Source organism: Cyphomyrmex costatus, unplaced genomic scaffold (genome assembly GCF_001594065.2).
Source record: "Cyphomyrmex costatus isolate MS0001 unplaced genomic scaffold, Ccosl1.0 scaffold1034, whole genome shotgun sequence".
Classification (NCBI taxonomy): domain Eukaryota; kingdom Metazoa; phylum Arthropoda; class Insecta; order Hymenoptera; family Formicidae; genus Cyphomyrmex; species Cyphomyrmex costatus.
Window position 1 is genome coordinate 94284 of NW_017274991.1, and position 14870 is coordinate 109153.

Sequence of the window (14870 nt, forward strand, 5' to 3'; positions counted from 1 at the left end):
ATACTATAAATTCTAATAATTTTATCCTATCTAACAAAATAAAGTTTTACAAAAAAAAACTATTTCTTTTACTTACATCTTTTTGAATAAAAATTGGTCCTTTTTTAACATCCTATGAAAAGGAAACGGTTTATATAATATAATATAACATCAAACCGTCTGAGTTCTATAAATGTTCTTCTAGTAAACGTTTCTTCGTTTGTCTATAAGTACGGGTTTCCTTGTTTTTGCAGTGGAAAATTGCCACACTGGTAATAATAAATCAAATCTTTTTCGATAGCAATAGCTGCAAGGCACCAATAATATCAGAATTGTCAGGATCACGGGACGGTCATTTATACAGGAGGTCACGCTATTGACCAATCATGGATGTCGATTGGATATGACATCATAAAAAGCACAGAAGCGAGGCAGCACTTATGGCTCACGGAAAATTGTCCATCAGCCTGAATGAGAGATGCCTCACGGATGGGAACAAAATCCACGTCATTTTGACGAAGGAAAAAATGCGACAAATTTTAGGAACATGTCGGGAAAAATCTCATTTCCGTAACATAAATTTCACCTATGAGTGTTCGGCAAGGAAGACTATTGATACATGAAACACAAGATAATTAAATGATTCTTGCACGTTTAAAAAAATTCAAGGAAATATTCTTAAAAATTTTTCTACTTTACTTTGTGCCGTCAATAAAATAGAAAAAAAACATATATATTAATAAAAAAATATACACAGAATAAAAATATATTATTACATTTATTATAATAAAAAATGTAAACGCAAACGTGTAGAGTTCGCAAATGCTTCGTTATTGCTGCATATGCAAGAAATTCAGAGGGGCCGGTGTAAGAAAATTACGAGGCTATCACATTTCGTAGGGATAATCCTGAAAGATTAATGCAGCAAGCGAAGAATATTTCGCGAAATATCTGCTCAAACCTACTACTGCCGCTAACGTTCATCGTATGAACGGAATACCTGACGAAGCTGGGACTTGCGTTTTTCTTCTCGTCCTTCGTCACTTTCGTAGCTGCTCTTATACCTGTGCAAAGCCGGAGATGCAAATTTGTCAACAAGTTTGTCTTGCAGTATATCGCATGATATATTTATCATTACACGATATATGCATATATGCGCATGATAATATTGCGTACCGCGGCCATAAATTTCTGCATAATTATAGTCATCGCTATGTGGGTATGATAATATTTTATGATAAAATCAATTATTATAATCAAAGCTAACATAACGTATGTATGGTATTTGAAAAGTCCAATTATGTTTATAATAAGGCGAGTTATACACAGTAAAAACATTTTGTGTTAAAATGGTTCTTGTTGAAATTTTTGCGTTGAATACTTAACCGAGTGTTAATTTCATATAATGTGATTGTATTATTTAAATATTTTGTTAAATTTTAATATTAAAAAATTTCTTAATATTAAAATAACACTATTTATAAGTGAATGAAAACAACGACATAGAAATAAATAGGTTTAAAATGTAAATTCTAAGATAAATGAATAAAATGTATAGTATATGTTAATTTAACATAAAAAAATGTCAATTTTAATGAAGAAATATACTTCTACAATTTGCTTCCAAATCATATCACTCATATCAAATTTTTACGTTAATTTTCTATATGATATTTGTACTACTTTGTAACACATTTATCTTGCAATACTGTACAATACATTAATACATATTTCACTTGATCTATATTTACAGTTAATTAAAACTGCTTATCTGATATATAAAATACATGGAAAAACCGAAATGAGCTCATTTCAACTGGCACGTCATTATAAAACGACAAGAAGAATGAGCGACTGCACACGTTTGTATTGGACTGAATATACGATAATATAACACAGCCTTAGAACACTGTAATAGCGATACATAGTTATCTTCACATTTGCATTGTCCGGAAATGTATGTCTGCCGCGAGTGCAGTCTCGTCGCCGTCGGCGAGGGACAACAAAACGTTTCGGTCCGGTTAAGTGAAAAGATATTACGCGTTACGTATGCGGACGGAGTAAGCCGCAGGAAGGTGAGAACGCTCGATGGGGAAAGACGGGGGGTGATGGCAGGGCATCTCGACAAGATCGACGCGGCTTTGTGGACGACCACCGATACCTTCGTTGCATCGTGTATGTATACGCATGTACGAAGGATAGGCGAGTGCATTTTCTCGTGCATGAGCCAAGTGAGATACGAACGTCGCCCCGCGGGCGGAATGTCACATTGCGTCGCGTCGCGTCGGTCGTGCAGCCGTCCGGCGACAAAGGCGTTCTCCATCCGGGGCCGATGGTGCTTTGCACTTTTACGATTTTACGGAAACTTGGGATACGCGATCTCTCTCTCTCTCTCTCGTCGAGAGAGAGAGAGAGAGAGAGAGAGAGAGAGAGAGAGAGAGAGAGAGAGAGAGAGAGAGAGAGAGAGAGATTCACGTCGTTGTGCTGAGCGAGTCGGTTAACGACGTCAATTTGGGTCGAGCGTCGTCGTCGCGTTAATGCGACAAGCGTGTTAATCGGTCTGAAAAGTGGCGTCGCTAATCGTTCTCTGATGAATCTGGAACTTTAATACACAGAGCGATTTTGTTTAATGGCACGGAACTGCGCGAGCACGGTTTTTGGCGCGATTTATTTCAGCACAGTAAATCGATTGGATTCTAATTTATATTTTGATTTCCTTTATGCTACAGAAAAAAAACTCCATTGAAAATCATTTTAGTATATGCATATAGTATATCTGTATATGAGTATTATTGAACCGTTGTTCCAGCAATTGATTGATATGTGATGCGAAAACTAATACATGGAGCAGCAGTATCGCGAAACGACTCGCAGGAAGAAACGTCGCCGTACCATCACGTCATGGTCACACATGGAATGAAGCCGGTGCTATCTCTGATCGATTTTGATGTCAGCCACGAACGACGTTTGATTTATTCGGAATTTCGAGCAATACGAAAGGCACTCGTCATCTCGTCTAGGATTAAATAGATTAAGGGATCATTCTGGTCGACAAAGCGATTTTCAGGTAAATTGTATATATTTTTTTTATTATAAAAAAGCTATTGAATATAGAAATTTAATTGAAATTTTGAATACATATTTATTCCTACTTAAATTAGAGGTATAAATTTTTGAAAACGTCTAAAAGCTCAATATGCTTTACCTTTAATACACGTGATAATTTTGCAATCTGTTACTGGGTACGAAAAATTGCTTTTCGGATTAATTTTCATTACTTTTACAAGTGTTGTATAAAATAAGTGATTCACTATATAATTTTATAACAAAAGATGCGCGCATAACAGTTTACAACTTTGAGAATATTTAGTTTAGAAACTTTTGAAAATTTATACATATAGTTCGAACATGAATAAACGTATATGCGTACTTAAACTCTTAAATGTTTAATAGTTTTCCTTTAAAAAATCATGTTTAATCTTGAAAATGGCTTTTTAGATCAAAATCTGCCCCTCTGCCCTAAGGGCAGTGAAGATCTTTCCTCTTCCTTATTCGTAACTATATCAATTGAAGTCCAAATAAAGAAGCAAATTACTCTGAATTAAAAATAATGTGCGTAAAAATATGCGTACGCGGAACAGACACATTTTTCAATGAGAAATATTAAACGATAAAAATAACACAGAAACGAACGATGCGCACGTGAAAATATACGGAACTACTAAATACGATAAAACAAGGCTATTAACAGACACGCGAATATGGTTACCTGATTATGAGCATAATTGCTTCCTCGCGAATTAATAACGATAGGTCGTTAAACCTTGCGATTTAGGTTAGCCGATTTTCGTGACTAATATCGATTCTTCTAAGCACGCTCCTCTTTATAATTCGTTCAAGTTAAATGGAGTTGAGAATAGCGAAGAAAATCGACTTAGGGTGAATATCGATCGAGCGAAACCACGTCGAAGTGGAGCTGTTTAATACGTACAGCCACATTCTCTCCGAAACTTGCCCCAGATACGAATATAGGTCGGGTCACCTGCATCTGCCGTAACATCGAGGGAGCTACCCCGGATAACTGCAGAGCGTGCGTATTGGTTTTAGCCGCGATGTAGAACGATGCTTGTACACACGAGAAGCGCTGCCGGCTGTTATGCACCAATATCGAATTCATCATGTATCCAATTTACATCTCGGTTGGTACAACATTGACGCCGACGGATGTTCGGGGTGGACTGAAATATTTAAGAACGATTTGCGACAATAAATGTCATTTAATTTGCGTAATTGTGGCACGATCCGTTTGCATTATTGCTCATCATCGCAGTTATGCATCGCCTCTCCACGGTATTTTCAGTAATCACTCGTAATGAGCATAAAATAGCGATGTCACTGTTAAACGTAACACGATTGAATGCAATTAATACGCGAAAACGGCTCAAGCTATAAATTGTACGTGTCCATATGTATATACATTCGAACGAACACACGCGATTATGTCAATGTTTCACTGCGTAAACGTGTTATTTTGAATTTTAGATAAAGCTGGGCGTGCACTTCAACGTGCACATAAAGGAATCCCTAAATAAAAGGCTAGATAGATCTAAGATACATCCACATTTGCATAACGGAAAATCAATAACGGTTTACCACATCATAGCTTGATAACATTCGCTTTGAATACATTAATACGTATAAAGCGAAACGCTATTCTCCTAACACATTTCTGCTATATTTATTTTACATCGCAATGAATCGAGAATTTTTTATTTATTTAGAAAATTAGCGGACACCTTTGACAATTCCTGTTTTGAGAAAGTTATGATTAATCTCGTTGTTAGCATTACTTGTCAATCTTCTACTATTTCTACGCATTCGTAATTGCACTAAATAAAAGATTTTATCATTATTTTCTTCTTTTGCTTGCTCTCGTTTGTAGTTAAAAATTTTATTTTTATATGGCAAAACAACTTATTTTTAAAATATAATTAATCAGCTTTATTTGAAGGTATTTTGTTAATTTAGCATTTTATGTATAAACTAATTGTTAATTTTTTATTTTAAAGCATATTTAGTCCAGATTTGTATATAAGAAAAGATACAACGAAACTGCGAAGAATTTGTCTTTCGCGCGATCGGAGAGACTACAGAAAGTAGTTACACAATCAGTATAAATTGAATAAATACCGCAAACTTTATTAATAGCTGTCTAAATCTATATCAATTATGTTTTCATTTAACATTGTAATTTATTTAACTCAGATTAATAAAAATAACAAAAGGTGATTATATTGTAATATAATCATCCGCACATATGGAGCAGAGGTTGTAACAATTGTGTGTATTTTTTAAATATATTAATTATTATCAAATATATTAAACTATCAAACAATGGAAGTATGTGTATTTAAACACATCATGAATATCGTATTATATGAGCATAAATATAAATGTATCAAATTTTTTATCTTCTATTATTTTAATAAAAATTAATAAAAATAAACATAAAAAATATTTTTAATCCTTCAAATGTGTTTAAACAGTATTATAAAAAAAACATGTTTCAAACATGTTAAAAACATCGATTGAGCATGCTTAAAACTGTTTTTCTTTTTTTAGTAATCGTGTTATATTTAATTACTTTCTTTATTTATTCATTTTACAATGCTATTCCAAAAATATATTGACAATAAGTGTAACGACCTATTCCATGTGTAACAACTAACCACGACACACTTTACACGACAAGATGAATACTCAGGTAAATTAAACGTGATAATACTCACCTCCAGATTGCAGATTTTATATCTGGTAGTCCAGACCTTCCCCTTGCACGGTCTATTACGTCTGCATCGACGTTGTTGTCGTGAGATTCCGCCATCGCACGTCCTAAAAAAGAAAAGAGAAATTTATCAAGAAATTAAGTATAATGACTTTTTTCGAATGTATCTCGGCCAGATGTCTTTCCGAGACGTGCTTATTCAACGAACTTTTCATAATCAAGGCGCGCTGAAATCGTCAAGAGTTTAATTGCATTTCACCACCGCGTGTCGTTGCGCGACGCAGTTAGTTAATTCAATTTACTACTTCACGCTAATTTCATGAGCGATCTTTATTCGCTGGAAATTGCGTTACCTCAACAAGTATAAGTTGGCTCCTTTACTCAAGAGAGTGCAAAATACATTCGCATATTTAAATGAAAATATCATTTATGACACGAAATGTTCTTACCGATTATGATCTGCAGATAAGCCGTCTCTACAATATAAGCCGTCTAACAACATTAATTATTTTAACTAAAGCCAAGATTTTTATGAGTTATTCATATTTTTTTCTTATTAGATCTTTAAGTCGATTGCGATAAAACGTCATTTTTCACCATAACGTACGAAGATCGAGAAAACGTGATGCACGGGTATTCTTCTTTAGATAAAAATTATCTTCTTTAGATATTTTTCTTGTAAGTAACGAAGGATTATCCAAAAGCTTCAAATAGAACTATGAATGATAAAAAAAGCATTAAGTGTCGAGAAATTTTTAGAAACGACATGATTTGAAAAATAAAGGAAAATGAAGCTAATCACATATGGAGAAATGAGCATACTAACTTTAAGAAGCCTTAATATAGCAATACACAAATAATATCAATATTTACAAAGTAATTTACTATGTTCTAGTTATATCTATTCTCGCGCTCTCTCTTTCGATTTTTAGCTATACATATACGTATGTATAGAAATCTTTTGCTTGTGCGTTGAAACGGACATTGCATTAGCTGACTTTTTATGGTATCCATCGTCATATATTAAATGGATTCGATTGAATTGATTACGACTTGGTTCCAATTTTAGAGAAGTCGGTATCGATTGCATTATTCTACACGGATAGTAATTATCTGCTTTGAACAATAACCGACGCACAAACAATTAGTTAATTGGAATAATAATACGTAGCATACATTATGCGTACAGATTAATCCCAATTACGAAGCTTTGTAATTACGTAAATAATATTGCGGATGAGTTCATTTTTAAATTGTCCTTAAATACGTAATATGCACGAGACACAATAAGCCTGTTACTCAATCCTATTAATTTTGCAGCAATAATTGAATTACGTAAAGACGATATTATGACATAGGTACAGCTCTTATGGCAGTACTCCTATAAAAAGATCATATGAACATCACATTAAACGCGGATTAATTGTAATGTTACTGCGAAATTATGAAGAGGTTGTAGTAACAATATATGTTATTATCTTAATCTATATATATCATAGCAATATCATAATGACGTGCAACTTTTATTCACTATGGGGGATATTATTATTTGTGATCTGCGGACAAGCCGTCTACTCAAACAACGTTAAATATTTTGACTAAAGTCAAGATTTTTGTGAGTTATTCATATTTTTTTCTTATTAGATTCTTTAATTCGATCGTAACTGAAACGTTGATTTTGTATCATAATGTATGACGTTCGAAAAGACATGATGCATGAATATTCTCCGTAAAAAAATACGCGTCTTTACATATCATTTACAATAATGAACAAACTCATCGCAACGTACTCATTAGTTGCAACATATATAATTATTATTAATAAACATCTTATCAATTTGGCGAGATTTGGCGGAAATTGTAATAGAGACCAAAGCACGAAGGCACGTGCAGATGGTAGAAACATCAATAAGTAGAGTGCAGTAGATCACACAATAAGCTTTCTCGACCCAAGTGCAGTTCGCAAGTTGTAAGTGCCATAAATTGCTACGTCTCCTAGTTCTGGCCACCTCTGTATAACTGAAAAACGAGCAGGGTGAGTCGAGAACAAACTTATTGCCGGTGGTAGCCACCAAAATGAGTTCCGGGACGTTCAACATTCCGGCTGTGTTACCGGTAGGACTCAATATTAGAACCGCACGAAACAGGCGATGAGAAATCGCAAGGATTGGATCATGCCTTGCATGCGGAGAAGTCGAGGCCACCGTCAAGATCGCCCCTTTTGTCGCACGACTACCAAACAATATGTGTGCGCCGGATGTGCCATTCTCTGTGTTGTAGAGTTTATTTTGGAATACAATTTCTTCATCGAGAAATAAGAACTTTTGTTTCGTATATGCATAATTATTACGAAACATGTTACCACGAAGAAAATATTGAATAGGATGAGGTTCTCAAATGAGAACCATTTTCTTATGCAGTTAAAAAATTTGTAATAATTTAAAAAATAAAAAATATTAAATACTAATTTTTAACACAAAATATTTAAATAATATAATCACATTATGTTAAATTAATATTTGAATATGTCAAAAATTCAAAATAAAATTACAATTAATTAAAGAAAATAAAACAATTCACATTTACGACGTAAACACAAATTATTTTCATTTCTTTAATTAATTTTATGATATGCCTTAATAACTTTCATTACGTCAAAAATTTATAATTAATCTCTTACCTTGTACATGTTGACCACTTTGACCATGATGACAATTCTCCCCAACTAGTATTCTGAAATACAAAAGGTAAAGATTAGACCCTGTGATTATCGTATATCGATAATATAAATATAGAGAAAAAGACAAAAGCTAAATTAAATAACTGATATCAAATTTTTAATTATGAAAAAAATCAGTATCAGTGCGCTTCTCCTCCTTTGGTAAAGTAAACGACAAGGTTCACGAAACGTTGCCATTAACAATGGAGAAAAACACGGCGATATCACCCGCAAACTTCTGGTATCTTTAAGACAATACCCGTGAAAGCCTCAAAAGCATTATGAAAAAAATCATTTCGCGTATTGGACACGCTCTACGTCCATTAAGAGAGCTTACTGTTATTCATCTAAAAAAAAAAAACGTACATCAATTATCTTAGTTATTAGTACATCCATTTTCATGATCTCGATTATCTCAATGCGCATTTAAAACGATTTTTCTTTGTAATGACGTTTTGTCCAAGAGACATTATTCCGCAGACTTGACTTGTCTGCCAACGCACTGTGCCATTGCTCCCCATTACAACCCTCTGTCTCCTATTGTCAGACTTTTATTCCGCTCGTAAATGTGTCATCCGAGCCGACTACTAGCAGTAATCGGCGTCTGTAATGGCTCTCTGCAACGTAAAACGTGCTTCAGACGCCGTGACGCCTATGCGCATCGATCGGCTCATCTTGGCCAGTAAATTCGCGAATAAACATGGTAAGAATTTGACCAGCAACAGCAAAACGGTTGTCGGGATTCTCGGCACGTTTTTGCCGTTTTGTCTGAACCAGATTTCAAAAATTCACTTTCGCTACGTGATAGCTCAGGGCGCATCGTGATGAATTCATGTCCTGGAGTTTTATAAGCAATCGACTGCGCGTGCGCTAATTTCGGTCGCTGAGAAATTATAGAGACAAAACGTGAAAGCTTAATGGGAAGAGAGAGAGAGAGACTAGATTGTATCAATACATGATACAATCATGTTACAGGAATTTCTCTATCACTTTCAAGGAGATTTCTTGTGTCAATATATACTTAGAAATGTAATAAGTGTACAATCATTTATAAATATTTAAATTATATATACTAAAAATAAATATAATTCCATATTTTTGAAGTAAATTAAGTTAGAGCATATTAAATAATATTGTAACGAACGAACGGCTGTATTAAAACATGTAAATGTATTGTATCTAATTCACATTTCTCATATTTTTTCCACATTCGAGGCAGTTAACGTCCGTATATGCGAAATGTCGTGTGCGAGGTAAAAATTTATAGAAGACTATATCAAATGTGGATTGTTAACGTATGTATTCCCTCTCGAAATAGCGTGCGATATGAGCGACAATATTTCTTTCGATCGATCTTGTCTCGATTTGTGCTCGTTCTTTAGCTAAAGTCTCTGATAATGAGCCGTTGTATCGGCTTTTTCCCCCTGAAAAGGGGATAACGATGAAGGGAGTAATTAATCCTTTTTATCCCGAGAGTTCTAGTCCTTCCCTTCGCCCATCTACGTCCTGTTGGCTCTTGTTGCACTGTACGGAAAGAACGAGAGAGCATTTCGATGTGTTACCGTTAACGGTTGCCGGCACTCTTCATGAACTGCGGTGAAATTTACTACCACGGTGCTTCTTTCTGTTTCATCCGTTTGCTCTTCTTTCACTATCCCTTTCGTTGCGCTCATGCTCGCGCTTTTCAACGGAGAAAATGCTGGACTACAGAAGACTAAAGTGATGGATAAGAGCGAAAGAGTGGATGGAAGGCAAAAGGGTAGAATGGCGATAAGGAAAGAAAGAGGAAGAGAGAGAAAGAAACAAAAGAATAGACATACGGACAGCAGCCAGGAGGAACGTGGGATCGTTTTGGCGAAAAAAGCCAGAAAGCTTTTAACGTGATTCCACAGTCGGTTGTTTTATTCGAAATTCCGCACGATGAATAATGTCGGTGAGTCAAACGAGCTACGATCGTAGGAAATTATTGACGCATCGATCTCGCGGGAGCTGCTCCGGTGTAGCGCTGCACGAATCACTTTCAAAATACAGACCACCGTCCGTCATTCCATTTATCTCCGCCGCGCCGTCGATTCACGGATACGGCAATTTTCATCTTTAATCAAATAGTTACGCTCCTACGATCAAGTCGCGGCTATCACTCTCGTGCGCTATTCCTTCTTATAAAAAAAAAAAACTACATTATCACAAGCGAGATCGTTTAAAAATTAGTTTTACTTTTATGCAGCCAAGTATTTAGTGTCAGTACAATTAGTAATTATATATCGTCGACAAAATAATAAAAGATACAATAATAAACAGAAGTAAATGACAAGAAAAATATAGCATGTAAAGATTTAAAATGAGAGTAGAGGCTTGCGGAGTAATTAAAGATTTGAAATATAATAATAAATTTTATAAGAAGTTTGTAAAATTTTGCAAATTTCACACAAGCATAAATAATATCTGTATAAATGGAAAACGGCAATGCCGATACCGGCGTTGTCTCGAAAGGGGGCGTCTGCAATGCGGTGTTCCGACCGGCGCGGCGCCGCTGCAGATGCAGACTCTCGAGTGTCATCGTTGGTTACAGTGATACAACGATATATCAATACATATATTTATTCGCTGCCATTCTAGTTTCGCTGATAGTAAACATCGGTGAACGTTAATATTTTAAAAATTTCAGTGGAGTTCTCAACGATACTTTTGCAATACATTTTATCTCAAAGCATCTATTTTTGTACAAGTTTCTAGGTATACTGCAAGGAAAAGATTATTTTTCTGAAATTAAAGAAAGACGTATTTCAGTAATGCAATACAATCTTAAGTAACACAGCACTAATAATAAATGCGCAGAAGATGGAATGCACTTGATTTAAAATAATCATGGAACAGCAAATCTTCAGAGTATATACCGTAGTCTGATAAATATACTATGGGTTGTTTGAGATATTTTTGTTGTAAACTGAACTTCCGCTGCTCTTCTACTCGCTGGTAGAACTTTTTCAAAAGGCGAAGATGAGAGAATAATAATCAAGGACATAATATACATATCAGTTAAACGATGTGTCAATTATTCGACGTAATCGTAGGACGTAATGAAAATTCTATGAGGACTAAATTAAAATGAGAATTTAAATGATCATTTCTGATTCGCATGTTCTCGCATCATCGGGAATTGCGATCTCCCGCAAATTGGCATCGCGAAGGGTAGGGGAGCCAGTGATAGCCCCGATAGGCGATCTCTCATTCCGCAATGCGGGCTTTCGTCGTGCCCTATATAGGCACGGCACTGGCCCAGTCGCTGTACCACTCTAATTTGGCACTTTTATACTCTCCTGGGAGGGTTGATCGTCGGCAGGATAAATCTCGCCCAGAGACCAGGCTTTTATATACGGTCACGTCCACAAAGGACGTCCTTTCCATAATTCCATCGGTGCCGGCGGTGATTACAGACGCAGCGAAATATGTAAATTGAGCGTGAAAGCGAGCGATAGCCGCGAATGCGAAATGAATGCGACGATGAAAATGTTAATATCCATTGTACAATTCTTAAATGCAACGTGAGAAGTACGAAAATGCGATGCGAAAGTAATAAATGATATATGCAACAAATATTAAATAAAATTGTAAATTATACAAAGCGAGATCGTCAACTAAATCATCACGCAATAGAAGCTCTATGTTATTAGTAATTGTGTCGTTTTAAACTCAAAGGCTAATATCTGACTCTTCCATATTTTCCCTGTCTCTCTTTTTCTGTATATAATAAGATAATAAATCTCAACTGGAACTGTAAATACAGCGCATCTTCAATGCCTTTTCCAGTTACAAAAACATATTACGCCCGACTATGTAAATGCACGTGTATACATAGGTACGTCGAGAAGAAATAGGAAAAAGCGAGGGAAATCAGACCGCCACGACGAAGGAGAAGAACGAGAGGGAGCGAAAGGTAAAGAAAGGAGGAGAGGAGAGGCTGCCAGAGAGTAACAGGCTCACTATTCCCAATTCCCATCCAATCCAAAATCAATCTTAGTTCGTACTCTTAGACGAACCGAGAGTGAGATTCTAAAGGGATCGGTGAGAAGAGACGATAAAGGGGGGTGGATGGAAGAGGGAGGGGAGGGAGGGAGGTGGACCGATCACTTTTAAGCAGCGTTGTGCAAGTCTGCATTATTCAAACTCTATCGTCGAGCTAGGCAACCCCGCGAACGCCCTTCGAGAAGCACCCTTCTGTCTTTATACTCCCCCGGTGCCAACCCTTCGTTTCCACGTTTCGCCTTCTCTATCGACGCTTCATCCATTATCGTCTCGATAATCCACGAAATGTACCGTTTTCGCGTCTTGATTTTTTTTTCCAACTGCAGCGCAGTATCGTTTTCTTCCAGCAGTTGTTTCGATTTCGATGTCTCATTTTTAACGTGCTCATTTTTTCTGTATCTCTATTCAAAATTTAATTTCAATTTACCTTCGATAACTTACGTGTATACATTGTGTACTTACGTTTCGCGAATCCAGTTAATCTAGCTTTATATCAAATGAAAGATAGCTCATTCATAGATTTTATGTTGAAGGAAAAATTGTTCAGATAAAACCAAATCACTGTAAATATATCTATTATTCAACGTTTTGTTAAAATTCATACAAAATCTAAAAATGGTTTAAAAGTAAATCGGTATAGTACAATATGTTTTATATTCTCGAATGTATATCACGTTATTCAGTATAATGGAAGAAAATAAAAAAATTACACGCAGAAAATCTTTTAAAATAAAAATAAAAATTTATTTTTGCTTAGATCTGTCGGGAAACATTAAAAATAGTGCCTGTGTATTTTTACGTAATATATAAAATAAAAATAATTAATTTTGCTGAAGATGACTGGAATTTAGTCGAAACGTACGAGATTGTAATTTTAATTACATATATTGTATATTTTTTGGATTATTAAACATCTCCATATTAACGCATCGTCAACCGCGTGTAGACATTTTTTACTCTCACTTGCCCTTTAATATTTATATTTTTGATTGTTTGTTTATCGAGAGTCCAATATATACTTTAAAATAAAAATAATATTTTATACTTTAAGATTTTACAGATATTTTGATAAAACTTTCTCTAAATATAGATTTTCATTATTAATTTCCGTGTCCGAGTTATTGAACTTTTTTCTACGTAGATTTCTTCAAGTATGTTTCTTTGAGCCGTTCATTTGCTCCTCTAATCATTTTCCAATGGTATTTGATTTATGCAGCTGATGAAGTCAATATTCTACCACGTTTCTACCGTCAATACTCGCAGAATCCACGGTAAAAGGGTACGCTTTTCTCGTTCTCCCTTAAGGACTCAACGAGATATTCACGGATTTCGGTTTGGCGCACTTGATTTTCTTAAGGTACACTCCTCGATGTCGGTCACCTTTCATCGAGCACCACTCGCACTCCTACAGTTTTCTCGGCGCGCGTTTCTACAGCTCTGCTGACGGAGCCTCTTGATTTTCTCAATTTCGGACGCTACGTAAACAGCCCCGGAAACAACCGTAAACAGCCGTAAACTCTCCGGCTACGCGATGTGCTGCTCCACCGTTTTCCACCCCCGTAATCCTCGCGCGTACCTGCGACCCAGTCTCTCTTAATTTCCCTCGCCCTGAGCGCAACGCAAACAAGGCCGCGCGTATAAACTCGCTCATACGCGCGTATGCAAGAGCATCGCATAATGAATGCCTCGACGCCTTTCGTGCCCATCATTTTACAGGAGGTGTTGGAGTGCATCGAGCTCGTTGCGTCTCTTGCGCGATGACGATGTATGACGGTCGCCCGTGACGTTGCTATGCCTGAGCGAGAGCGTTTAAGCACGTACTCTCATTTGACGCGTCTTTAAAGCCGAGACAATTTAGCGGGCTCAAAGTTTGACTTATTCTTGGTATAAATTGAGAAGTTTTACCTACGGGTTTTTCGGAATTTTTAGCAGCAGAGTACTTTTTCGAATAAATGCGGTACGCTAATCAATTTTTTATTATACAACAGTATAATTATATTATTAAGTTACAAAATAATTACACTAATTAATTAAGTTCTCTATTTTATAATAAAAAATTTTCGCCGGTATTATATGCTTTATACGTTACAAAAAAACATACATACGTAAGATATATATATTATTCTCTTATTTAAAAAATTATACACAATTCAAAATATTAAGTTTCTTAAAAAAAAAATTTTTTTTTCAACTTTAAAGAAAAAATATTAACTAATCAAATAAGTATTGATAAAAAGAATATTCTTAACATGATCAAATGTTATTCTTGTTATTTTTGTTTCACATCGCTCTTTATTTGTAACATATTCGGATTTTTTTTTCCAATGTTTTTTCAATGATTTTTTTCCATTGATTATATAA

At 35.4% G+C, this 14870-nt stretch overlaps 1 protein-coding gene across 1 annotated transcript in view; it reads right to left on the reverse strand.

Annotated features, from left to right (window-relative positions):
- The window catches only part of nolo (ADAMTS-like no long nerve cord), an 82432-nt gene extending 72276 nt beyond the window's left edge, over positions 1-10156 (reverse strand). Inside the window, exons 1-3 of the mRNA XM_018539628.1 lie at positions 10046-10156; positions 8445-8497; positions 5769-5871 (exon numbers count right to left, since the gene is read on the reverse strand). Of these exons, the coding sequence (XP_018395130.1) occupies positions 5769-5871; positions 8445-8497; positions 10046-10156 (267 nt within the window). The remainder of the gene's footprint in view (positions 1-5768; positions 5872-8444; positions 8498-10045) is intronic.
- Between the last annotated feature and the right edge of the window lie 4714 nt (positions 10157-14870).